Source organism: Lepidochelys kempii, chromosome 6 (assembly GCF_965140285.1).
Source record: "Lepidochelys kempii isolate rLepKem1 chromosome 6, rLepKem1.hap1, whole genome shotgun sequence".
NCBI lineage: Eukaryota > Metazoa > Chordata > Testudines > Cheloniidae > Lepidochelys > Lepidochelys kempii.
This window is the reverse complement of record NC_136385.1, coordinates 22316991-22344466: the sequence shown is the minus strand read 5'-3', so window position 1 is coordinate 22344466 and position 27476 is coordinate 22316991. Positions and strand designations below refer to the sequence as shown.

General features: G+C 49.7%; 1 protein-coding gene across 1 annotated transcript; it reads left to right on the top strand.

Moving 5' to 3' along the window:
• The first annotated feature begins 466 nt into the window (after positions 1–466).
• Positions 467–22482, top strand: LOC140913586 (synaptotagmin-1). Its single transcript, XM_073350314.2, has 7 exons — positions 467–478; positions 1900–2077; positions 4281–4396; positions 10452–10871; positions 14197–14316; positions 20280–20391; positions 22169–22482. The coding sequence occupies exons 1-7, from the start codon at positions 467–469 to the stop codon at positions 22480–22482; spliced, it is 1272 nt and encodes a 423-aa protein (XP_073206415.1).
• Positions 22483–27476: the final 4994 nt, after the last annotated feature.

Here is a 27476-nt window from a genome sequence, read left to right as displayed (position 1 = left end):
ATTTTTTTTAGATGGATCTGGTTTCCTGAGCGGCCTGCTATTGAAGACAGATTCTTGAACACAATTCCCCAAGATAACTACAGCCAGTTAAGAGATTTTTTTTTTTAAGACACAAGCTCTATGTTAAGAGCTAAGTTGTGTCTGACATCAAGTTAGTTGACAGGTTTTCTAAAACAACACACTCCTCCTTCCCCCCCGCGCACGCACCTGCAATGTAGACAAGTCTTCAGTGGCTACAGTGTGCAGCGCACCACTACCCCCATCCCTGCTGGGCTCTGTGGAAACAGGCTCTGGAGGGGGACAATCCCAGTTTAATCTCAGTAAGGATTGTTTGCAAGTGATTTTCAGACCAAATGTTCTGCCTCTGCTGAATGATCATTGACAACAATGAAGCTGTAGGGGATCACTGGAAGCAGAATTTGGTCTGTAGTTTGTACCTGCTGCACTAGGTGGCTGGCTGTGTACCATGACCTGGCAGGTAAAGCCACCCCCACCCAGTTAGCATTTAATTCTTCAGGATTATTTCTCCTCTGAATGAATAACCCAAATACATGAGTAATCTTAGAGCCTTTGTCCATGGAGCAGGCCCTGAAACGATAGAGGAGACTTGGGATCTGATCCAAAGCTCACTGAAGTTGGTAGAGTTTGGTGTTTCAAATGCCCTTTTAGATCAATGTCTTTCCACTAAGTCCATCTTTCCAGTCAGTGGGAATCAGAGCTGAGCACTGGCAGCAGCAGTGCCAACTCTGGCTGGTACAGGGTAACTTAGGAAGGTGCTAGCCCACCTCCCTCTCCTCCATCTTCTCCTCTGATCTCCAGTGTCCTCACCGCTCACCCCGACTGGTGTGTGAATGCGTTCTGGTCTAGGATTTGTAAGAGAGCAGGCATAGGTAATTTACCCTGTCAGAGTATTTCCAACTGAGAATAGCATGGTTCAGCTGGGAGGAAAACATTAGGGCATCCCCAGTTCGTAAGAAGCCACCTGAGCGCCAATGTTGGATTCAAGTGGCAAAGTCTTAGCCAGAATTGTTTCTCTCCTCTTGTAGGTTTCAACAAATCTTTCATGGCAGCTGCCTCCCCCTTTACTAAAGGTATTCAGTGCCATAAGCCCTGATTTTTCAGGCTCCCTGTTAGCTGGTGAGCTTTACAAGGCTGCTTTGCACCTACACCAATTCCAATTTGCAGAACTACACCAATTCCATCAGAATCACTATGGCCACTTGTGAGTTAGGCGGAAGGTTGGTTAGGTTCCTTGGCTGAACAGAAGTTTGAGGTTGGGCTGATGAGCTGACAAAGAGAGTTTGGTGGGCAGATGGTGTTATACCAAAAGCCCCAAACCAACAAGAAGCTTCATGCACGGTCACTGCTGGCTGACTGGAGCCCTGTCTACACCACGTATCAAAAGTGGAGCTGAAATGGTGGTAGCAGTGGTGGGAAACCATAGGAAAAATACCCTAGTGTAGACAACGCACATTTCTAGATGTAGGAATTACATGCATTGAGGAGGCTTTTGTACAGAAAGAGGAGAGAACATTTGGCTGAAGTTTCTTTTGGGCTTTGTTTACACTGTGGAACTAGGCAGCAGGTTCCTGGAACAGCTGTTATCCAAAGCTGGGGACTGTTTCTTGGCTGCTGCTGGAGGTTGATATGCTGATAACGATGGGGTAAATTGTACTCTTCCTTTCAAGGGCTAGTGATTTAACCCCATCTTAAGTAGCCAAACCAGAAACCAACTATAACCCCTTGCCAACCATGGTGCTACTCTGGAAAGCATGCAGCTATAAACCAGCTCCTTGTCTCCTGCTCTTCACAATTTCCCTGTACTGGACCCCGTCCACCCCTGGGAAAGCCTGTGGGCAGCTCCAATGGCAGCACTGATTCCTTCCTCCTCTCTTACAGACAGGGGAGATGACTCAAGAGGACTCCATTCTGCTTCACTTGCAGAATTTACAGCTGCCCTTTCCCGACACCTGGAAGTATGGGATTTTGGCACTAGCCATCCTCCTGGTTTTGGTGGCTCTAACCATTTTAGCCTGCCAAATGCGCTACTGCCAGAAACTGAGAAAACTTGGGAGAAGTAAGTACCAGGCAACAGTACACACCAGTCACAAAAAGTCTCTGTCTCTAGGATATTTCACCCTTAACAAAGGCCCTTCACATGGGAGCAAACGGAAGGACCGAGCACAAATGTGCCAAGACAGAGGTTCTTATCCTTCAGACTGCAAGATCTTCAGGGCAGGGACTATCTCTGGCTACGAGTCTGCACTATGGAAGCCTTCGGGTGCTACCCCAATGTGCACATACAAGGGCTTCCTGCCTCCTAGCCCGTTTCCTCTTCTTGATTCCATAGTGAGGCTGTAGGGCAGAATTCACAAAACGTATTCCTCGCCAAAGGAAGACAGGAAAAGGGCTATATTCCAGCTTACCTGGAGCTCTTTAAATCGAGGCATAGACATGCCAAAGGAAGGAGCAAAGTAGGAGTTTTATCAATCATGTCTGCACTTACTGAGCTCCCAAAGTCTCATCTCAGGATCAGTGTCGTGCCAGGGATGGATTCAACAGTGGCACAAAGACAGCTGCACAAAGCAACAGGGAATCAGCTCCCTGCTCGGCTCTACCTTCCCTGAAGGCTGAAAATAAGCACAAGGGGTGGGATTAATGCCCTCCTGGAGGACTCTCCCTCCTTTATGGGCATGAAGATAAGGAAATCTGTGAGCCCTGTTGGCCTTTGATGTGTATTTAAAATGTAATTGACACCACATGATGGGAGCCAGGGCATTTCTCTACTGGAGCCAGATTTGGGATTTTAATCTCTGGCCTGAGCATTTGCCATTTAGAAGGTGGGGAGTGGATAAGAAATGCCACTTAATATGTTTCCTAGGGCAGTTTGAACAACTTCCTGCTTTAGAACAACTCCGTATGGGGAGACAGGGCAGGGTTAAGTGGGAGTGAGGAGCAGTGCTGCCCCCCTCCTCTACTACAAGCAGAGGGAGAGCTCTCTGTGTAATTCCCCTTGGCTTGGGGGAGCACCTGCCCCATAACTCCTCCTCCCCTGGTGCAGAGAGCGTTCCTCCTCACTACCCCCATTTCAATCTGGGACAAGGTTACATGCTAGAGCTGGGTTTTCCATAAGACTCCCAAATTGCAGCAGCTTATTCTGAGTGTCCCTCTGCGATCCCGATCCTGTTGTCCCCAGGCTGCACAAAAGTGATCACCCTCTTGCAGCAGCAAAGCTCTGTGTTTATTAACTTGCCTAATCCCACTCCGAGATGGGCAGAGGAACCTGATTCCTCCTGTCAATACAAAGTAACCTCTATGTGTGAGAAGAGAATGGAGGGGAAGGCAACTTCTCCTTACTGAAAATGTGTTGCTTACTGGTTCTTCCTCTTACAATGGCCCATTGCACCCAGAAACTCCAGAGCACACAGGATGTACCATGACTCCAGCCAGCAGCTGCTTAGATTTCACCAGCCCAGAGACATTAGCAAAACTTCCTCCCACGTCCCATCTGTCACAGCTTGAATCAGCCCATCTGTCATCTCACCCCCAGAGGGACACTGGTCTTAGGGCTATTTCCTCATTGCCAAGCCTGACACTCCTAGATTCCTACTCACCCGAGTCTCATCAATCCTAGTGTGCTTGGATCATTTTTTTCAAGCAAAGAAACTATATTCTCTCTTTCACATATCCCCTTTCTTCCCTACCCATGACAAGTTCAGACACTGACCTGAAAGGTTAAGATAATCATCGAGTTTGATTTCCTCTGTATGGGATTATCAAACCTTGAGCTTTATGCGAATATATCTTCCTAGAATTCTCTGATTTTCACTTTTGTCCTAAATGGGTAGCAAGCCGCCCCATGAAGTTGGGATATAGGATGTTCTGTACCAGCTGAGACCTCTGGCCAATACCTTGACTATGGCAGTGATCCATACTGGATCCTTCAGAGGAAAGGAATCTCCCCAATAATGGACCTTGCTAACTGCAGTGTTGTACTTGGAGGGGAAGAGAAGGTGATGGTGAACTCCTGTCCCATTCCTGCAACAACTCTCAAAATCCTGGCCAGGCTCTTAAAGCAACTGGTGATTTTGGGTGGCTTGATTTTTAGGTGTCTAGTTTGAAGGGTCTGATTTTCAGAGGGCACTTCTGAAACTCCAGCTCTTTGAAAGGCATCTCAGATTGGGCACCCAAAAATCATCTTTGAAAACCTTGGCCCCGGCTTTATATTTACAGATGTCATCTCCAGGCTGCTGCACTAATTTTTGCTGTTGTTCTCACAGAGAAGAAATACCTCAGTGAAGCCTGTAAGGACACAAAGGCAGAGAATGGCATCCTGGGGAATAAACTGCGACCAGCTCTCCTTGATATTGCTAAGCAGAGCCTTCCTGATGTCAAGGCAAGTGTGCTAACCCCAGGGCACCTGCAGAGGGTCAAAGGTGGTTTTTTGATTACAAAACAAAAGGGTCAGAACTGAGAAGTGGTTGACCAATTTCCAAGGGGAAAAATACTCTACATCAGGGGACTCAAACACGCGGCCCGCCAAGCTCCCTGCGGTCCCGCCCGTCCCCTCCCCAGGGCGCCGCGTCCCCAGACTACCTCCAGGCCAGGGGTGGGCAAACTACGGCCCCGGGCCTGATCCGGCCCCCAGGGCTTTGGATGCGGCCCGCGGATTTGCCAACCCTGTGGTGCTGAGGGCCCCACACCGCTTCCCTGCGGCCCCGCGGGGAGGGGGAGCAGAGAACTCCGTGAGCTGTTCTTACCTGTGGGACCCTCCGCTGAAGCTCCCATTGGCTGGGAATGGGGACGCACGGCCAATGGGAGCTTCGGGGGAGGTACCCACAGGCAAGAACAGCTCACGGAGTTCTCTGCTCCCCATCCCCCCGGTGCGCGCCCCTGCCACCCCAGAGCCACTCAAGGTAAGCGGCACCGGGCCAGAACCCGAACCCCTCCTGCACCCCGCACTCCAACTCCCTGCCCTGAGCCCCCTGCCTGCACCCCAACCCCCTTCCACACCTCACACTCCCTCCTGCACCCCAGCTCCCTGCTCTGAGCCCCCTGTCACACCCCCAACCCCCTGCTGCACCCCGCACTCCCTCCTGCACCCCAACTCACTGCTCTGAACCCCCTGCTGCACCCCGCACTCCCTCCAGCACCCCAATCCCCTGCCCTGAGCCCCCTGCTGCACCCTGCAGGCAGGGGCCGGGGTGGAGTGGGAGGTGGGGGTAGCGGGGAGGGGGGTGATGCGGCCATCGGGCCAAAGTACGAGTCCTCATGTGGCCCTCCTGGTGATGCAAGTTTGAGACCCCTGCTCTACATCATAAGGGGGTTTCTCTTCTACTAAGATAAATGGGAAAGAAGCAGATGCTGAAGGAAATCCCATGTTTCCCAGGCCTGGCTAATCAACAGCACAATTACAGAAGTGACTGGGACACAGTAAAGGGATATTTCTAATCCCAGCTAGAGTTGAGCATGGTGTGGGCAGTGCTGTGGAAAGATTCTTCACCATCTTCCAAGGTACTTTCATCTTCCTGACCTTCAGCATCCCCTGTTAATCAAGCCCTGGGCCTCTCTCAAGGGCAAAAACAAACGGAGTTCAATTACAGTAGGCCTGTGGTGATGGGGAGAAAAAGTCCAATAGGTAGGTGGGGCAGACACCACAGAAGTAATTTCCCTTAAGATCTAATCCAGATCTGAACCTATTTTGAACCGAGGAATAAGAAGCCACGGCATCAAATCACTGAGACACCAAGTTTCTCTTTTCGCTGGCCCCATTCAATCGCATTATTCTCTTGGGTATTGCAATCTCCACTGATTTCACAATGATATTGTACTTGCGTAATCACTCCTCACCATACCTCAGCCTCCAAGACAGAGGAGTATTGCTGGAGAGTCTACATACCTCTAGGAGCCAAATTCAGCTTTGATCTCTCTTCTGTGAAGCTGTCTGGGCACGTCAGCAGCTCCAACTGGAAATGGCATGATACCAACTTTTAGCAATGAGTCCTGGAGAAGAACCCTTTCCTCTGTTTCGTAGAGCTTTCAGAACTGCAGGTGGGCATGAGAGAGTCAGGGGCTCGGAGAGATGTAAGATACAGAAGGAGCAATATCTGGGGAGCATAAAGGAAAACTTCCTCCTGTTGGATTACAATCTTGATTTCTAGTTCCTGTTTGTCTTTCCACCTCTTATTCCCTCCTCCAAGAGGTTTTTGTTCTTACTTGAACACTTTCTAATCTCCCCCTTCTCATTTCTTCCTGATTCCCTATCCACTCATGTAATACCTACTCTGCTTAACACAGCAGATGCCGTTTCTGCCAGGGCCCAAAGTGAACCTGAATCACTCTGGTTCATGGTGAGGTTGTGGAGATTCCCTGCCAGCTAGGCCTCTCTGGGATGGACTGCGAGAGGAGTAACAGCAAAGCTCTCAGGCACACAAGCAGGCCAAATCTTCAGCTGGCATAAATGGGCATAGCTCCACTGCAGTCAATATGGGAATGCGCCCAGCAGTAAGAAAGGGAAACCAGAAGAGCTACAGTAGTTACCTGCTAGATGAGAGTGAGGTGCTGCCAGCAAACAAAATGCCCTCTTTAGGACAGTAACTGCTTTCCCAGGCAAATTTAAATAGCCAGCCCCAGACAGAAAGGCATACTAGGAAAAAATGCCTATAAGAGGGCAGCAAGAGTTGGTAGTGATTAGGACGTTAGTAAGAGGCACTGCTTTGGTAGTGATGTTTGCACTACTGTATCACAGGGCTCATGCTCTAGTCTATGCCCGTGGAAGGAAAAGGCCTAGGTAGGGAACGTCGAATCGTGGAAGTCAACGAATGGCTACGCAGGTGGTGTCGGAGAGAAGGCTTTGGTTTCTTTGACCATGGGATGGTGTTCCATGAAGGAGGAGTGCTGGGCAGAGACGGGCTCCATCTTACGAAGAGAGGGAAGAGCATCTTTGCCAGCAGGCTGGCTAACCTAGTGAGGAGGGCTTTAAACTAGGTTCACCGGGGGAAGGAGACCAAAGCCCTGAGGTAAGTGGGAAAGCGGGATACCGGGAGGAAGCACAGGCAGGAATGTCTGTGAGGGGAGGGCTCCTGCCTCATACTGGGAATGAGGGGCGATCAACAGGTTATCTCAAGTGCTTATATACAAATGCACAAAGCCTTGGAAACAAGCAGGGAGAACTGGAGGTCCTGGTGATGTCAAGGAACTATGACGTGATCGGAATAACAGAGACTTGGTGGGATAACTCACATGACTGGAGTACTGTCATGGATGGTTATAAACTGTTCAGGAAGGACAGGCAGGGCAGAAAAGGTGGGGGAGTAGCACTGTATGTAAGGGAGCAGTATGACTGCTCAGAGCTCCGGTACGAAACTGCAGAAAAACCTGAGTGTCTCTGGATTAAGTTTAGAAGTGTGTGCAACAAGAGTGATGTAGTGGTGGGAGTCTGCTATAGACCACCGGACCAGGGGGATGAGGTAGATGAGGCTTTCTTCCGGCAGCTCACGGAAGCTACTAGATCGCATGCCCTGATTCTCATGGGTGACTTTAATTTTCCTGATATCTGCTGGGAGAGCAATACAGCGGTGCATAGACAATCCAGGAAGTTTTTGGAAACCGTAGGGGACAATTTCCTGGCGCAAGTGCTAGAGGAGCCAACTGGGGGGGCGCTTTTCTTGACCTGCTGCTCACAAACCGGGTAGAATTAGTGGGGGAAGCAAAAGTGGATGGGAATCTGGGAGGCAGTGACCATGAGTTGGTTGAGTTCAGGATCCTGACTCAGGGAAGAAAGGTAAGCAGCAGGATACGGACCCTGGACTTCAGGAAAGCAGACTTCGACTCCCTCAGGGAACGGATGGCCAGGATCCCCTGGGGGACTAACTTGAAGGGGAAAGGAGTCCAGGAGAGCTGGCTCTATTTCAAGGAATCCCTGTTGAGGTTACAGGGACAAACCATCCCAATGAGTCGAAAGAATAGTAAATATGGCTGGCGACCAGCTTGGCTTAATGGTGAAATCCTAGCAGATCTTAAACATAAAAAAGAAGCTTACAAGAAGTGGAAGGTTGGACATATGACCAGGGAAGAGTATAAAAATATTGCTCGGGCATGTAGGAATGTTATCAGGAGGGCCAAATCGCACCTGGAGCTGCAGCTAGCCAGAGATGTCAAGAGTAACAAGAAGGGTTTCTTCAGGTATGTTGGCAACAAGAAGAAAGCCAAGGAATGTGTGGGCCCCTTACTGAATGAGGGAGGCAACCTAGTGACAGAGGATGTGGAAAAAGCTAATGTACTCAATGCTTTTTTTGCCTCTGTTTTCACTAACAAGGTCAGCTCCCAGACTGCTGCGCTGGGCATCACAAAATGGGGAAGAGATGGCCAGCCCTCTGTGGAGATAGAGGTGGTTAGGGACTATTTAGAAAAGCTGGACGTGCACAAGTCCATGGGGCCAGACGAGTTGCATCCGAGAGTGCTGAAGGAATTGGCGGCTGTGATTGCAGAGCCACTGGCCATTATCTTTGAAAACTCGTGGCGAACCGGGGAAGTCCCGGATGACTGGAAAAAGGCTAATGTAGTTCCAATCTTTAAAAAAGGGAAGAAGGAGGATCCTGGGAACTACAGGCCAGTCAGCCTCACTTCAGTCCCTGGAAAAATCATGGAGCAGGTCCTCAAAGAATCAATCCTGAAGCACTTGCATGAGAGGAAAGTGATCAGGAACAGACAGCATGGATTCACCAAGGGAAGGTCATGCCTGACTAATCTAATCGCCTTTTATGATGAGATTACTGGTTCTGTGGATGAAGGGAAAGCAGTGGATGTATTGTTTCTTGACTTTAGCAAAGCTTTTGACACGGTCTCCCACAGTATTCTTGTCAGCAAGTTAAGGAAGTATGGGCTGGATGAATGCACTACAAGGTGGGTAGAAAGCTGGCTAGATTGTCAGGCTCAACGGGTAGTGATCAATGGCTCCATATCTAGTTGGCAGCCGGTATCAAGTGGAGTGCCCCAAGGGTCGGTCCTGGGGCCAGTTTTGTTCAATATCTTCATAAATGATCTGGAGGATGGTGTGGATTGCACTCTCAGCAAATTTGCGGATGATACTAAACTGGGAGGAGTGGTAGATACGCTGGAGGGGAGGGATAGGATACAGAAGGACCTAGACAAATTGGAGGATTGGGCCAAAAGAAATCTGATGAGGTTCAATAAGGATAAGTGCAGGGTCCTGCACTTAGGACGAAAGAACCCAATGCACAGCTACAGACTAGGGACCGAATGGCTAGGCAGCAGTTCTGCGGAAAAGGACCTAGGGGTGACAGTGGACGAGAAGCTGGATATGAGTCAGCAGTGTGCCCTTGTTGCCAAGAAGGCCAATGGCATTTTGGGATGTATAAGTAGGGGCATAGCGAGCAGATCGAGGGACGTGATCGTTCCCCTCTATTCGACATTGGTAAGGCCTCATCTGGAGTACTGTGTCCAGTTTTGGGCCCCACACTTCAAGAAGGATGTGGATAAATTGGAGAGAATCCAGCGAAGGGCAACAAAAATGATTAGGGGACTGGAACACATGAGTTATGAGGAGAGGCTGAGGGAGCTGGGATTGTTTAGCCTGCAGAAGAGAAGAATGAGGGGGGATTTGATAGCTGCTTTCAACTACCTGAAAGGGGGTTCCAAAGAGGATGGCTCTAGACTGTTCTCAATGGTAGCAGATGACAGAACGAGGAGTAATGGTCTCAAGTTGCAGTGGGGGAGGTTTAGATTGGATATTAGGAAAAACTTTTTCACTAAGAGGGTGGTGAAACACTGGAATGCGTTACCTAGGGAGGTGGTGGAATCTCCTTCCTTAGAGGTTTTTAAGGTCAGGCTTGACAAAGCCCTGGCTGGGATGATTTAACTGGGAATTGGTCCTGCTTTGAGCAGGGGGTTGGACTAGATGACCTTCTGGGGTCCCTTCCAACCCTGATATTCTATGATTCTATGATTCTATATTCTGTTCCCCTCCATGTCCTCTGTAATGATTTTCAGAGGCAACAAAGACTTCTGAACAGAAGTCAATGGAGCTATCCTGATTTCTAACCACTGAGGATTTGGCCCAAAGAGATATAAACCACTTTCCTCACATCTTGCTTGCCTAACCATATCCAACACATACTCACAGAGACCATATACAACATACAAAAATGGGCTTGTCTATACTTAAAAATTGATTAGCATTAAGGTAGGGTATGAATTTAAAATGCAATAACTATTCCTGAATCACTTCATCTCTTAATCCAGAATAACAGTGTCCACACATGAAGTGATTCAGGAATAGCCATTCCAGAATCATTCCATGTACAGACAAGCCCAAAAGGGCAGATCACCATTAGGTATAAACAGACCTTCAGTTTCAGTGACTGGAGGAGGAAAATAGATGTCTGTCTTGCCTGCTTACATTGTTAAAGAGCCAGTCTCTCTTGCTCCAGATCCAGAAGCTCCAAGAGGAACTGGACAAGCTGGGTATTTTCCCCTCCTGCATCTGCAGCAAGAACCTGGAGAGTGTGGGCAGCAACCCAGAATTCCTGGAGAGCTCCCGGGGCAGGCTGAGATTCTCCCTCTTCTACCACAGGGAGCAACTTGAGCTGCTCTTGACGGTCATTGCAGTGACAGGCCTGCCCAGTCGAGGAAGTGCTGATTCTGCTGTTCGGGTCCGGCTGCTGAGGCAGGTCCCATCTCACATCTCTGGCCTCCAGTGCATGGTCCACGAGTGGCAAACGCAGGTGGTGAAGAACTGCAGGAAACCTGCCTTTGGTGACCAGTTTGTCTGCTCCCTGCAGGAGGCCGAGCTGGAGAAGAGCACTGTGAAGCTGGAGGTGGGGCTGGCTCATTCTCATTACCTTTGTCAGGTACTTGTTAAGAGGCTCAGCTAAGGCCCTGGAAAATGGGGCCTTTTCTATACCTACAGAACAGGTGCATCATGGGAAAATTCCCCAATGCTCTCCTCCAGGTGTTTTGCTCTCTCCACCTGTGAAGGGGGAAGAGGTGATGCATTCTCTAGGCCCGTTCACGCCACGGCCTTTCTGAGACTAACAGGGTCTCACTGTGTGGCCAGTTAGGATGCAGGGCTCATTGTGACATGAATATTTTGTGGCCACAAACTCCCTTCACACCGGCCGGGTGGTAAGGGCTGGTGTCCCCTAGACATATCAGCATCTGAAATGCTCAAACAGCAGTTCCTGGGCATTTTACGTCTGGGGCCTGAGGAGAGTGGTAGTATCTAAGTCAGTGAGATTTGATGGCTCTGATGCAGGACTGGCTGTGATCACTAGATAGCTTCACTAGCTTTGCCTCTCTCTCTCTCCCCTTGGACACAAGGGTTCTCTGGGGAAATCTGTTTGCACTCTTGGTCCATCAACAGCTTATGGAACCATGGTTCCTCCCTCTGGATAATTGGGGTAAACACTTGGTCCTGTAGCGGATCAGTTGCCTACCTGGGAGGTGCTGAGGAATAATAGCTAGGGTGAAGTGGAGCGTAGTGGCACTGAGTGGGTGAGAGAAAGGGTAAGATGAAAGCACCACATTCCTTCAAGGGAAATCAGACATGGTTTATGATCTCCCAGGACACCTTCAAATGTAGGGCAAGCAGGTGGCTGCCTGGGGCACTGCATCTGAGGGTAATGAGGGGACAGCTGTGGTCACTCACCCGCAGGCCAGCTCTTCGCTGCTCTTCTCCATCCGCAGCATTTCTGCTCATCCACGACTCACTCCAAAGGAGTGTCCAGGGGTGGTGAGTTGTATGGGCCTGTGGTGCCCGGGCTCCAGCAAATTCAGGGCCTGGTTCCACCAATGTTTGGGGCCGGGTCTCTCCTCTGGCCCCGCCTGCTGCCCCCGCGCTCCTCCCCCTGAGCATCCCTGCCTGCCCAGGGCAGTGGGCTGCTGCCCCTTGCCGCTCCGTGCTGTGCTCCCTTGCTGGCCACTGCCGGCTACAAGGTAGCTGCACCAGGGGCCGGCTGAGGAAGCTGCTGCACCTGCGGACGGAGGAGGCGCATGGCAGCCCCCCCACCCCTGCAAGTGACTCTGTGTGTGTGTGGGGGGGGGAGGGGGAGCCCAGACTGCCTGGACCTCCTGAGCAGCATCCTGGGGGGGCTTGGGTGAGTGTCGTGCCGGGGGTGGGAGAGGCCCCCTCTCCCACAGAGCTCGCTGCTGCTGGTGGGGAGAGGGCTTGGGGGAGTCCTCCTCTCTGGCCCCCCCACCCCAGCCCTGGGGCAGCCTGCCTGCTGCACCCCCGACTCCTTACTACTCCTCACTACGCACAGCTCGTCCTCCCCGTAACCTGAGACACCACAGAGAACGGGCTCCAAACCTAAGCCTTTATGTATATTAATAGGGTTTTTTTTGTTTTGTTTTTCTCCTCTGCTACAAGAGCTTACAGAGACAGGGAGCTTATGCCAAGGAACTGAACAAAAGTACTATCTGTTCCAATACAGTTCAGCTCCCAAGACAGGAGCTGATGAGGAAGTCCCCTAGATGTAAGTGTTGGTAGCTGTATCAGGTGCTTTCTGGTTTCTGACTTAGCTGGTCAGTTTTTCATGGCATTGAGGAAGCAGCCCCGGAATGTGTTTCATATTTATGCATATTTTTATGTGATTATGGTTTTATTTTATTTTTTCCTCTATTGGAATGTAGGCTGGTTCCTTTGTTTCCATTCTCTTACTGATGTTATGTTGTTAAATCAGCATATTTCTACTCTTCCCGCCCCCAGAATATAGTTATATTGTGGCAATGAGTTCCACAGACTATCATTGAGACCAAGAGCTTAGAAGGATTCACAAGTTTCTGGAAACCTATATAGATCACAAGAAAATCCAGAGTTGCAGTAATACTGATTGAAAACCTATAATCACCACTAGGAATTACAGAAAGGATGCAAACCCTCCTGCTTCAGGGCACAAGTCAATCTCTAATAAGGGTTCAGAAGAAATTTTCCCTGGTAGCAGGTTATCCCATAACTGCCTCCTGCAGCATTTCTTGCACCTTGCCTGTAGCAGCCAGTACTGCCACTAGCAAAGACAAGGTACTGAACTGGATGGTCCGCAGGTCTGATCCAATACAGCAACTCCCATGTGTCACTACACACCTGCTATGCCTTGGCAATGCTCCACGTGGCTCAGTACTCCAATGCTTCTCGACTATTTAGCCCTCAGTTTTCCCATCTAATTACATTTACTCCTTATTCATTTACATATAGCACTTACAATGACAAAGTACCTAGCAGGTGTATGAAAGGAAATGCAGCAAGCAACTAACCAAATAACCATGACCAGAATGACTCGATCAGCCATTTACAGGCCCAGTGCTAGGGCAACAGTGAGCTACAAATTAGAGAGGAAGAGGCCGTGCAGCGAGAGTGAAAGATGGAAGGAGACAAAACTGGAGCAGAGATAGAAAAAAAATCTGCAGGGCAAGCTCCTCAGCTGTGTTAGAAAATCTTTGCACGGCTCCTTTACGCCTCTATAATGTACTGGATATTGAGCTGTTGGATCTGAGCATCTCCAAAAAGGGAAAACAATGAATTTTCTCTCTCCCAGCAGGAAACAGCCTTAAAGATTTTGTTTTTAATAACAGAAAGATACAAGAATGCAGAGCTGTCCTGAAACCCATGTGAACAGCCACCAGAGGATTCTCTTGACATGTGCGGGGGGTGGGAGGGTGTTGCATAGAGAGACGTTGGGATGCTCCTAGCAGACAGCTGGGGCCAGCCTGGCTCAGAGCAGCCCCAGAATGCCTGGGTAGCATAAACCGGCCTTTGCACAGCCCATCTTGAGCTGTGCAGAGTGCTCCTGGGTGCTCTTTACACTCAAATGAATTAACTGTGAAGGAGAAGCCAATGGAAGGAAGTGACAGAGCGGTGGGGAGAGAGGAGAGCTTGAAGGAGCCTGTTCAGATGATAGGGGAAGGGAAGGGTCCAAGTTTTATTTGCTGGGGATGTGCCTCCCTTGCTCTCATTTCAGCCCAATAATGACCCCTTCAAAACTGGTGCCTGACAGGTAGGATTTAGACAGCTGCCCTGAGAATGGGATGCCTGGACATGGAGCGTAGGCCTTGTGTGTGAAAAACAAAGGCCAAGTTTGAGAGCCGGCCTAAGCAGAAGTGGCTTCAGGGGATGTGGCACTGCATAGCCCTGCTCCTGTGTCCCCTGTGGGGGGGATGCTGATTCTTTCTGTCCCATAGGTTAAACACTTCAACAAGTATTCCAGACACACCGTGCTGGGGGAAGTGAGGCTCACCCTCAGCAAACTAAAGGCCTCCCAACCTATGGAGTTCTGTGAGGTGCTACAGAAGACTACAAAGGTAATGGCTCCCGTGTGACCTCACATACTGTAACTACAACATGATTGCACTGAATGGATGGCTACAGGGAGAGGGATAAAGAGCCTTTGACTTTTTTCAGGCAGTAACTGGCAGTCCCTGCCTTCTGTCAGCATGGGACATACCATGGAAAATGAGCAAGTGGCCTCGTTACAGGCCTACTTTGTGCTACACATGCTTCCCTGTAGGCTCTGCAGAGAGGCAGTGGCTTTTGGGAGCATGGAGTCGGGTCTGTTCTCTCAGGGAATGTCTACAGTGCAATTAAACACCCGTGGTGGCCCCTGTCAGCTGACTCAGGGTCCCAGGGCTGTTTATTGCAGTGTAGACATTTGGGCTTGGGCTGAACCCTCCCTCCTCTTGGGCTCCCAGAGCCAGGGCTTCAGCCCAAATCCCTACACTGCAGTTAAACAGCCCCATAACGTGAGCCCCACAAGCCCGAGGCAGCTGACCTAGGCCAGCCGCAGGTGTTTAATTACAGTGTAGCTGTACCCCATAGATGAACTACTTGGGTCAGGCTTGAGGCCCGTTGGTGGGGCAGCATGAAGAGGCTTATACTGCTGCTGTAGCGGGAAGGTGCAAAATGAGAACATGTTTTATATTCTAGATTCCATTTATAAAGGTTAATAAATGCTAATGGTTATAAACAGGTTACAGTCTAGCTGGTTATAAGCAACCCGGAGTCCAACAACTCAAATAATTAACCATTTATTAAAATATCAATCCTTTATAAACGGAGCTTTAATATAAAGTGTGACTCAAAATGCCCCTTTTATTAAAGTCAGGCCCCTTTAACTGCCCTTGTTCTCAGGTATTCCAGCATGGGTGTATCAACTGCAAAGGCCATAGTTTGGCACTAGGGGAACATAATGCAGTATCGGCCTCCCTCTGCATAAGCAACAATAACTACAGACACACTTTGTTGTAATAGGAACCACACTGTGTTGGCTTGCACTGCTCCCAGAACAAGGAATGGATGAAAGTGCCTTTCTTAGACAGTTTATTGCCACAAGAACTGTTCATTTAACTGTTACATAAAGATTTGATACTGTTAAGTTATAGCCAAAATTACGTGAAATCAATATGAATTTGACAGGGTTCAAAACCACTATAGAGCCAGACTCCCAGATTAATGCAACACAGAGTTGTTTAGGAGATCTCAGGATTATGAGAATGGGCCATCTCCTTGTCACTAAGCAAGGAAAACCATTATACCTACCAGTTAGAAGAGAGAAAGAGGCAGGGCCGGTTCAGCCACTAGGCAAACTAGGCGGCCGCCTAGGGCGCCAAGTGGTTGGGGGTGGCCAAAAGTGCGCTCCAGGGAGGTGAGCTGGGGTAGGGGGGCAGGGGGACGCGGGGAGGGCCACCTGCAGCAAGTAACGGGGGGGGGGAAGGGTGGCACTGATTGGCACCGCAAGCCTGGGAGGAGGCAGAAGCAGAACGTCAGCGGTGTGCTCAGGTAGGAGGTGGAGCAGAGGTGAGCTGGGGTGGGGAGCTGCCGCACGGCTCCCTAGGCCGAGGTGGGGGGGCGGGGAGCTGCCACACTGCTCCCTGGGCTGAGGGGAGTGGGCGGGGGGGGCGGGGAGCTGCCACGTGGGGGCCCCTCAGGGTGGAGGGGGGGGCAGAAAGCTGCCACCGGGCTCCCGGGGGAAGGGGGCAGGCGCAAGGTGGAAGTTTCGCCTAGGGCGTGAAACATCCTTGCACTGGCCCTGGAAAGAGGCCACCAGCTGCACTGAAAAGAGAGATACTGACAGCTGCATAAAGGCCCTTTTAGGGCTGCAGCTGCTTGCCTCTGGCAAATTTAAAGAGCCAGCCCCCTGAAGGGCATGCTGGGGAAAAAAATCTTATACAAGGACAAACCTGTACTGAGGAAAATGGGTAGGGACCACGAAGTTCCCAAGGGAGCTGCTGCTCTTTTCAGCACCGTAACTCAGAGGTCATCTCCATATTCTGTCCCCCTCCACATTACTGATTTTCAGAGAAGACAAAGACCTCGTATAGTCGTTTTTGTGGAGCACTGTTGCATTAACACCTTGACAGCTTGTGATGGAGTGCTGAGGGCTGGCATTTGAGCCAGCACTCTGGTCATTATTTGTTCGAAATAGGTTCCCCTAGAGAAGGCCTAACTGGACAGAGGACTACCTGGATTACCAGGCCAGAGTGGGGCTAGTGAGCCAATTAGCTCATTAACAGGGAAGCTATAAAAAAAGGCACAGGAAGATATGCTGGGGGAGGAGAGGAAGACAAAGTTGAACAGGAAAGACCAGAAGAGCCTGGTTAAAAGGAGCCTGCTGAGTAGAGACACCCTCTCCTCTCCTTTTTGGAGAAGGGGTTAGAAAGCTGAGATAAGTAGGAGGGTGTAGAGACACAGATAGCTGTTGACGGAGGGAGTAAAACACTGTAAATAAGTGACATGGTGGTGTTTACAAGCCAGGAGGTCTCAGAGTAGGTCTGTGTTCATGGAAGAGGCTGGGGTATGCCACGCTGCTCCACCATACAGCTCCAGTGCTAACAGTGGGGGGGGATAGGATAACAACACTGATTCCACAATTACAATACAAGGATAATCAACCGGTAGGATCCTGTGCACCCAGGAGAGGGTACTGCTGTTCTGTGGAATGGACTGTACAATTGATAACTGCAATTGATCACCACACAAATGTCACCTAACTTGTTTCCATTTTTTATTAGGTCAAGAGTTTGATAAAGATAACTGTCTTGACATAACATACCCAGCCTTTTGTATGGCATTTATTTTAGTCCCTCCTGACACATTCTGATAAAAAATATTAGTACTGTACGAAAAAAAATCAATGCAGCTCATTTTAAATGGATTGAAAACTAGTTAACTGACAGGTAACAGAAAGTAATTGTCAATGAAGAACTGTCCTCCAGTAGAGGGGCATCTAGTCCTTCAGGGATCTATTTTTGGCTCAATGCTATCCAATCTCTTTATCTATGAGCTTGAAAAAAATATAAAATCATTATGGGTAAAATTTGCAGAAGGCACCCAAATTTGGGTAGTGATAAATAATGAAGACAGGTCAGTTATACAGACTAAGCTGGATCGCTTGGTAAAGTGGGCTTGTTTCAGCAACATGCATTCTAACACAGCCATACATCGAGGAACAATGAATGCAGGTCACTCTTAGAAACCTGTCTTATAAGTTGGAAGACTATGTCACTGGAATGCAAAGAATTTAGGGGCCTTGGTAGATACCTAGTTGAACAGGAGCCCTAGGGCAACGTTCTAGCTGAGGGAGAGAACAAGACCTTTGGATGTATAAGAAGAGAATATCAAGGAGGAACAGAAAGGCTGCATTACCTCTGTATATGGCATTAGCAAGCTCATTACTGGAATACTGTGTCCTGTTCCGGTATTCACACTTCAAAGAGATGTTGAAAACTGGAAACGATTCAGAAAAGAGCTGCAAAGATGATCTGAGGTCTGGAAAGCATGCCTTACGAGAGCCTAAAGAAGCTAGGTTTATTTAGTTTATCCAAGCAAAGGTTAAGAGGTGACTTGCTTACAGTCTACAAGTATCTACATGGGAAAGAGATTTCTCATACGAGGCTCTTTAATCTAGCAAAAACGCAAAATGAGATCTAGTGCTTGGAAACTGAAGCCAGACAAATTCAAACTAGAAATAAAGGGGACTTTTTAAACAGTGCGGATAGTTTCATTGAAACAACCTAGGAATGTTGTGGATTCTCCAGCACTTAAAGTCTTTAAATCAAGACAGAATGCTTGTTGAAAAGACAGGTTATAGCCATGGGTGGTGGGTATCAAAGGCTGGAGAAGGCTGAGCCTCCTCAAACAGCCCTGTGTGGCCCCCTTTCTGCCCCCTCCTGATTCCTGGTGCTGTGCTGCGGGTGGCTCTTCCCCTGTGGCCGGGGCCCTGGGCTGTGGGTAATGGGGGCTGGCCTGAGGGGAATGGGAGCTGCCCTCCCAGTGCTCTGGAGCTGGGGGCAGAGGGGCCTGGCGGCTGCAGGGTGTGTGTGTGCACTCTGGGCTCTGGTGGGAGGGATGGGGCCTAGGGCAGAAGGGGGAGGGGCTGGGCTGGGCGCTAGCCTCCCTGAGCCCAGGGTTCACCTGCCGCTGATGGTTATAGCTCAGACAAGTTCTTGGCTTGATGCAGAAATTACTGAGTGAGGTTCTTTGGCCTGTGTTATGCAGGAGGTCAGACTAGATGATTAAAATGGTACCTTGTGGACTTAAAACCTACAACTCTAGGGCCTTGGGGGGTGGGTCTCACCCTGAAATGTGTCACAAGAGAAAGTTTGGATTTCTCTCCCCATTCATCCACATCACAGAACCATCACCTGATGTAGTGCAATGAATGGTCTCCACCCAAGAAAGGTCTGGGAGTGGTATCTTTGCACCAGGCTGGAAAGGCCTCCAAGGGGAAAAAAAAAAAAAAAAAGAGACCATGGCCCCATGATCATGGGGATGGAGCTCAGGGGCCAACTGGCTCTCAGGAACTCTCCAGGCAAAGACAGACTCTCCTATTATAAGTGTCGAGTCCTGTGGAGCTAATTCTCTGCACTGCTTCTAGCACCCTCCCAGCTGTGTGAGGTGAGTGTGAAACACATCCCTGTCAGAACACACATGCAGCTCTTTGAGGCCATGTGGCAGGACTCCCTGTTACTCAGCTCCCCTCCTCAGGGCATGGGGGACAGCTACTGGCTCTTCACATTGCAGCCCAGTTATGAGAATACTGCTGGGGCATGTTCACTTCAGTCCTCTTCCATGCCTCGGGCGGGGGGGGGGCTGCCGGGCGGCTCTTCATACCCACTCCCCATGTCTCAGGTGGATTGGGGAAGGGAGGATCTGCTGTTCCCTTTGCTGGCGCCTGCAGTGCATGGTGGAGCATGCCTCAGCAGAGCCAGCTGCAGGGACCCTCCGGGGACCAGAGAGGAGCTGAGAGGCCTGTCTCTGTGTAAGCTTTAGAGATGGGTCTCTCATTAAACAGGCTGAGGGGACTGTTAACACAAATTGGCTGGCTGGGGAGATTTCCTGATAGCCCTGTGAGTGAGTCTGACACTGTGATGTCTGGAAGCAGGCCTGCCGACAGCAATTCTGGGCCCCAGGGCCAGGACTGTCCCTAGGGCCTGGGGCAGAAGTGACGAATCAGTCACTTCCGGTACTGACCCGTCACTTCCGGGACTGACCGCGCTTGCCAATTGCGCTGGTGGCCTGCGGAGCCCCTTCAAAGCGCGGGGCCCGGAGCAGTCGCCCCAATCTGCCATAACCTAGAGACGGCACTGCCCAGGGCAGAACGGTCAATGGGTCCCCTAGAAAGGTCCGCCTGACAGTTGGGTGGTGCTGAGCCTGCATTGGCTGGTGCCCAGTGAGCTGCCGGCTGCACTGTTGGACGTGCTCTTCCGGCACGGCCAGGGCTTCCACGTGCCCGCCTGGCTGCCTTCGCCACTGCCGGTACCACCCTGCATGCGGCCAGGCGATTTAAAAGGGGCGCAGGGCTTTTAAATCACCCGGGCCGGTGGGAAATTGCCCCCGTTTGTGCCCCCCCATTGGCAGGCCTGACTGGACGTGTAGGGGGAGCATTCAGGTCAGGATTGGGTAGGAGTTGGCAGTGCTGGGAGAGAGGGACACATTTTGTACAACCTCTGCTCATGCTCTGCCTGGCTTCAGTGCTATTAGTCCCTGGGTCAGGTTCTGATCCTAATTACCCCACTGTAAAGAGGAGTCATTTGCTGCTTAAAGGGTCACTCCAGATTTACATGGGTTTAACTTGGACCGTAAATAGCCTCCCTGGCTTTTCAGAGCAACTAAATACCTCCCCAAGTTTAGCTTTTCCTCCCTCAGAAAGTAGCCAGAGGGTGGCAGGCCGAGATGCTGTTCTCAGCAGGGGCAGTTGAGTCGTGTGTGTACTGGAGGATAGAGTCAGGGATGGCTAGTCACAACACTGCCCGCTATCCTTTCACAGGACCTCGTTGGAGAAGTCCTTGTGTCGCTGAAGTGTCTCCCCATCTCTCAGAAGATAGAAATTGGGCTGCTCAAGGTCAAAACTGCCTCCGTATGCAGCAGTCCAGAGAAGAGTAAAGGCATTTATTTCACCTACTGTCTGTGGTTGCCTGAGGTTCTGTATCTCTCCAGCTTGCTCTGTCTGTGGCCTCTCTTCTTTCCCAGGGGAAGGATAGGGTATGAGAGAGAGCACTCAAGCTCCTCTTCTGCTGTGCCGTGGTAGGGGAGTATTTGCCAAAACCCCACTGAACACTGCTGCGCTGGCTCAGAGCACCGCTGAAGCCCTGACCCCCAGCAGCGGGTGGGCAGAATGCCATTGAGAATCAAAGCACATGAGTGATAATGGAAGAAAAACAAACACAAAGACCCAGCACAGTGACTTCCGCTACTGGTACTTGAGTGACTATTCCCTAGGTGGGCAGTCCCGTCCCCCCGACCCCACACACACACACACACACACTCTCTCTCTGTGTTAGTCCATTTCCGAGACAACACAGAGATGCAAAGGGGCAGAGCAGAGAACCTGGACCTTGTACCTGCCATAAAGCCAGATTAGTCAGGCTGCTGAGGATTCCCTCAGTATGGAGAAATCCCCAGGTAGCATACAACGGACATAACCCCGTGGGGGGAGGAGAGATGTGGCCACAGTGTTGCTGTGCTCCTGTAGTTCAGCTGTGGGGGCAGCTCCGAAGGGCCAGGGACACACTTCAGAGAAGCCATGAGACTGCTCTAAGTTGCACAAAGGCTGAAATGGCCCTGTGTTGTCTCCAGAATCAGGGAAACACAAAAGGTGACATATAAAGCCACCTTTTCCTTCCCGTGACCTCTGGGATCCTGTACCAAGCATCACCCAGCCAGATGGCACATCTGGGCCCGTTGTCGTCAGTGACATCCTCCTCCTTTGCCTGAACAGCTAGTTGGGGGGTGGGGGGTTGGGGATGGAAATATGGGGCTGTTTTCTTCTTGCATTGTACGGTGTGTAAACTGACAGGTAGCATTAGGGGATAAGTGAGTTGGATCTCTTGGCCACCCCATCCCACTAATTTGGCAAACCCCCTAGCAGCAATGGCAGCCCTTCCTGTGGTTTCTTTCTTGCCTACTCCCGCAGACATATTTCCACCTTCAGATCTCTCTTTTCTGGTAGAACAAGGGCAGCAGAGAGTCCCACTGCTTTTGAGATCTCCTTGCCCCAAGACCAATTGTTTCTCTATCCTCAAGCGGGTTCCTCCAACTAGGAGCAGAGCTGGCTGTTTACCAGCCAGGGTGGAAAATGTTTGATGTACGTGCACACACCCCAAGAGGCTGTGCAAAAAACCCCACCACCAGAGTGGTACAATGGTATGGTATACCACAGGAAGTTGTGCCCAGGGCACTATCCTGCTTGCCCACCCATAGAACCAGCCCTGCCACCAACACCCATAGACTTTCTACTTGGAAGGGGCCTGACTCTCCAGTGCCTTCGCTCCCTTGTTTCCAGACAGGTGTAGTAGGAACTGGGTTTAGTGTAACCATCCCGTTACCAGTAAGGGTAAAATTCTCTTTTTGATACCAATACACCATTCTCATGGACTTCAGCAGGAGTCTCACACACATTCAAGGGCAGAATCTGGTGCTAAGCATATACCTTGTGAAACCATCGTGGTTCACCAACACATAAGTGCATGGATCACAGGATCCAAATCTGATCTATGGGTAACATTACAGCCCTCCTTCTTCACCACTGAAGTCTGTGGGAGCTTTTCCCACCGAAAGGGTGCAGGATCGAGTCCACAGAGCAGTAATGTCAGGTCTGATGGATGCTCACAATGTCCTGTATCCTCATTTTTCCCTCTTGCTCTCTCCCTGCCCCAGATGTATATGCGAGAATAGACATCTCCTGCAATCTCCACAAACAGAAGCACCAGAAATCCAGCCCCAGGGCCCGAACCTCAGTCATCATCTTCAACGAGACTTTCCTCTTCCATCTTGCTGAGCCTGTTGCTGGGGCCTACACAGTCCTGGTCTCCATTTATGAAATGAGCTCCAGAGCCAGAGGCCGCAGCAGGCAGCTCATTGGACAGGCTGTCCTGGGGAAGAGGAGCCCCAGCGAAGCCAATGACCACTGGGCCCTCATGATGCAGTCTGTCCAGCAGCCTGTGGCTAAGTGGCATCCCCTGCTACTTTAGAAGGAGGATTTTGCACCACTTCCATGATGTAGAAACTGGCCAGATTTTCTCCATGGCATCGGGCCCAACAGCGGTCGAAGTGGGTACCTTCCAGAGATGGGTAATAGCCTGAAGTTCCTGGTTAGAACAGCACTAACTGAAGTAACTGTGCTACTTGTAACAAAAGTTGCTGATACATTCACTTCCCTCCCTCACTGCTGCTGGGAGAGAGAGTGACTTTCCATCCCTGCCAAGTCCCACTGTGATTTGATTAACAATACCGTTGCCACAGCACCGAGAGGCTGCAACTGAGACCAGGGCCCCACTGCGCTAGGGGCCACACACACACACACACGCCCTGAGGAGTTTACAATCTGAACAGACAAGGGAAGCAATGGCTGGGAGGAAAGGAGTATTATTATCCCCATTTGACAGATGGGGAATTGAGGCACACAGAGATTAAGTGACATGTCCAAGGGTACACAGGGACTCTGTGACAGAGCGGGGATTTGAACCCAACATCTCCTGAGACCCAGTCCAGTGCCTCAATCATCCTTCCTCTCCTTCCCCTTTCTTTCCCTGGGATGTGGCACTTTCCCAGCTTTGGGATCTCCCACATGGGAAGCACCTGGGCTTATCTGAGAGAAGGCACCCAGGCCTTGCCACCAGTGCCTCCCTTCACTTACACGCATGTAGATTGCCTGTGGGATGGATGAATACAAGACCTTGGCATCCCAGGCTGTCAGTCAGACACTTTCGTTCAGTGATACCGGCGTGTTAAAAACAAACACCCTCTGTAAATTCAGCCCCCTCTCACCTGCTGAAGATAAATGAAACAGCCCAGACCTTGTAAACAAGAGCAGGACCTGCTGACGTAGGAGCAACCTGCACACTTTGTCCTTGCTGCCATTTCAGGAAAGGTCTGGTCCCTGGGGCCACCACCACAGCTGCTAAATTTGGATGAATGGTTGTGGTCCATCTCCAGCAAATGTGTGTGTGTTCAGGGCTCTCCTGAAGTGGCTAGGAGGCATGGTGTTGCATCTAAAGCTCATTAATGCTTGTAAACTGTTTCCTTCTCAGGATATCACCAATTCCCTGCACCGCATGTGGTGGTGGACAGTGGACAGTAGCCAGTGCTCTGGGACTTCAGGCTTCTGCTTTGTTTAGTCTCCCAGCAAACAGCACCCCATGGTGGAGACATGGCAGCACAACCTCACCTTGTATGGCTTTTGAAATGGATCAGACCCAACATCCATCCATTTATCCTGTATCTGGTCTCTGACAGTGGCCAGCACCAGCTATTTCAGTGGAAGCTGTAAGAACCCTGCAGTGAACAGATGTGGGAGAATCTGACCCCCACATTAGGTCTCACCTGGATCTCTATCAGTTAGAGAATGGTTTAAGCCCTGATGCATGAGGCTCCATAGCCTTTCCAAAATTTGTCGTCATTAATTATAAGAATTCTGGATATTCTTGATCGTGATATTGTTGAACGTGTCTTATCCCATTTTGAATCTTGGTATGTTCTTGGCCTCAGTGATGTTCCGTGGCAGTGAGTTCCACAGGTATAAAAAAGTATTTCCTTTTATTGGTTTTGAATTTCCCACCTTTCAATGTCATTGCATGTCCTCTGGTTCTTGTATGATGAGACGGAGAACAGAAGCTCCAAATCTGTCTTCTCTGTCTCATTAATTATTTTATATACTTTTATCATGTCCCCTCTTACTCATCTCCTTCCTAAAGTGAACAATCCCACTCTTCAATCTCTCTCCATAGGACAGTCTCTCCAGGCTCTTCATTGAACCTAGTTCTGCGCCATCCTTTTTGCGATGGTGTGACCAGTACTCCACACAGTATCCAGATAAGGTCACACCATTGCTTTATATGAGAGCATTAGAATATTCTCTGTATTATTCACCATCCCATTCCTTATACAGCTTAACATTGTGTTAGCTTTTGGGACTGCGGCTTCACATTGAGCAGAGGTTTTCATTGAGTTCTCTATATGGACACCAAGGTCCCTTTTCGAGCTGACACAGTTAATTTAGAATCCTGCAAGGTCCACAAGCAGTTGAAACTTTCCCCTCCAAGGTGCATTACTTTGCATTGATCAACACTGAATTTCATTTGCTCTCATGCTGCTCATTCTCTTAGCTTGGTTAGGTCCCTCTGAAGTTCCTCTCAATCCTCTCTGGTCCTGACTAGCAAATGTTGCTACCCCACTACTTGCCTGCCTACCCCTGCCTTTCCAGATCATTAAATGCACTAAACACAGGACCTAGTATGGAAATTTATAGCCCCCACTTTTGAAATGATGAACATTGATCATTTAATCCTACTCTTTGCTTTCCATCTCCTAGCCAGTTTTTGATTCATGGCAATACAGTTTGCTTCTCACCCCCATGACTTCTTAACTTCGTTAGTAGCCTCTTGCACAGGATCTTGTCAAAGGCCTTTTGAAAGTTACCACATGTATACCATGCCTCCCGTGGAGATAAGAGCCAGCAGAACGGCTCAGTCCTCTGTCCTCTACCATCTAATCTAGGGGGCAGTATTCTGCCATCAGCTCCCAGCCCACTCACTGCTTGCTCTCCGCTCAGATGCCAGCTGCGATGCTGGTGGATATGGGCACTGATCTGCTAGGGACTCTCTCCCAAAAGGCAAGGGAAGGGTGAGTAGATTGGCATATGGAGCAAACATATCAGCATGTCACTGACTGAGCTTGCTCCATAGACACTACCCGGTTCCGACAAGTACTGTAACCTCCAGGCCACTCACCCTGATGGGATGGTGACACAGGCCCATCAGCCGGGAAGCTATTTCAGGAGCACTTCAGCACCCTCCAAGCCCTGCTACAAGATGCCTGAAGCTCCAGCTTAATCAGGACTTGTCCATGGACATCAGCTCCAGTGCTGAACCTAGTTATTTGAGCATCGGGAAAACAAGAGTGACTACATTAAACTAACCACCACCTGGCACCGTATAGCCACAACCTAGAAAAACCTTATGCCCACAACTGCCCCCCAGGAGAAGTTCTAGCCTGGGAACCCCTGGCACCAAAGACCTCAGCGCAGCCCGTGGTACTGTCACAGTGGGTCAGCTACTCAGTACTATCCCAGGGGGAGAACAGTCAGTTACAGGGAAAGCTCTCAATGTTCTGGGCTCCTTTCAAATGGAAATGCTGGGCTGCTCTGGGACGGGGGGGAAAAAGGTAAAATCCATTAGCAGCTCTGACTCATGGATTTGCTACAGCTGGCAGCTGTCACCTAACCCACAATGTTTGTTTAATTGTACCTTCCGGAGTCTGCAGTTCAGGCAGCACAATGGCATCAGATGGCATAGGCGGGTAGGATTGCTCCTGCAGCGTTCCCATCTGGTGTTTCTCCACCCTGCCAGGAGCTGGAGTAGTAGAACACCCAGCACAGCCATAGTCCCTGCTGTGGAGCACAATACTTGAGTAGGGGACACTTCCCAGCTTAACAGTCACTGGCAGTGAAGGATGAAAGAATGAGCCTCAGCCGTAGCATGTTTCACTTCAGACTGCAGCTCGAGGTGACATTCCTGCGCTAGCTCTGATCAAGCTGCTGCACTAAAAATAGAGTGCTGGGACGGGCAAGCCACCAGAGTACATGCCTAGCAACTTTGATGGGACTGTATTTGGGGCAGCTAATCCCTCCCACTGCTCATGCTGAAGTTAGATTTACACAAGGTGGCTGTGACCTTGGCCAATAATAATAATCGAAGGCCTGGACTCCAAAGGTCACGTGACTGAGTGAGGTATAGATGTTATTAAGAGGGAAGGGCGGAGTCTCAATGAAAGAAACGACTCACCGGGTTTTAGATCCAAATCAAGTAATTAAAAATTTCTGAAGGCCATCACAGGAGAACACAGCTGAGTAGAATTTAGTCCTGCTATGGATCCCAAGTGCTCAGTTTACATGTGGAAAAGAGATATGGGAGAGGAGGGGGAACCTCCCAACTCCCAGTCCTACACACGCCCCCTAGGCTCTGAGGGTCATGTCACAGCAGGTGTTACCCCAGTGGGATTTGCAGCAGAAATTGAGTTGACCTTGAGATGGAAAGAACCTAGCTTGATTCTCAAAAATCACCTCCAATAAAAAAATCCACACACTTTTGTTGCCCAAAAGAGGCTCCTGTCCATCACCATTGTCTTCAGTGGGTGTAACTGATGGGAACTTAGTAAAAAGTCTTTGTGTTGTACTAGCTGGGAGGCAGCATTGCCTAGTGGATAATGCACTAGAGTAGGATTCAGTAGACCTGGATTTTAGTCCCAGGTTTATCATTATTAGGTTTGACAGGCAAGTTGCTTCACCTACCTGTGCTTCAGTTTCTCCATCTGTAAAAATGGGAATAATGATACTGACCTTTGTGAACTAATGGCAACCCTAATGCTTAGAGATCTACAGGTGAAAAGAGCTATGCAACAAACAAAAAACCCTAACAACCAGACTCTGCAGCTCATTCAGTCTTAGCTGTGATGTTTCTACAGGACTAAGGAGTAAAATACTAGAGAAAAAACCAGCAACTTGATTTTGTCACTGAAGCCACTAGATCTGACTGAATCCACACAGGGAACTGGGATCCAATGAGTAAGAAGGTGCCATTTTTATGTAGTTACGTTCCAGAGCAGATGCACATTTGGACATGGGTAAAGAGCTTTGAGAGCCCTAGCAGAAAGAAACACCAACGAATTAAGGTATTATCGGACAGTAGGGCCAACTCCGTCATTCCACCATTCATATAAGATTCCCTTTCATTTTACAGTAAATGTAGGGTCAGGAATGTCTGCTTTGGTCCATAGGGTGACCATGCTATTTAGGACATCATTAGCTCTGTTGGCAGTGTAATAAATTCATAAGTTTAGAGTTATTAACTATTATGATAGTTTTACTCTATAGCCTCCTGAGGCTTCTACAATTATCCTCTGGAGGGCTTAGGTTTGGGGCTATTAAAATTAAGGCTGTAAAGTGATTTCAAAAATTAATCGTGATTAA

Coding starts and splice junctions, on each gene's coding strand:
- LOC140913586 (XM_073350314.2), top strand. Junction 4,397..10,451: donor AGAGCCTTCCTGATGTCAAG/GCAAGTGTGCTA, acceptor CTCTTGCTCCAG/ATCCAGAAGCTCCAAGAGGA. Junction 20,392..22,168: donor ATGCAGCAGTCCAGAGAAGA/GTAAAGGCATTT, acceptor TCCCTGCCCCAG/ATGTATATGCGAGAATAGAC.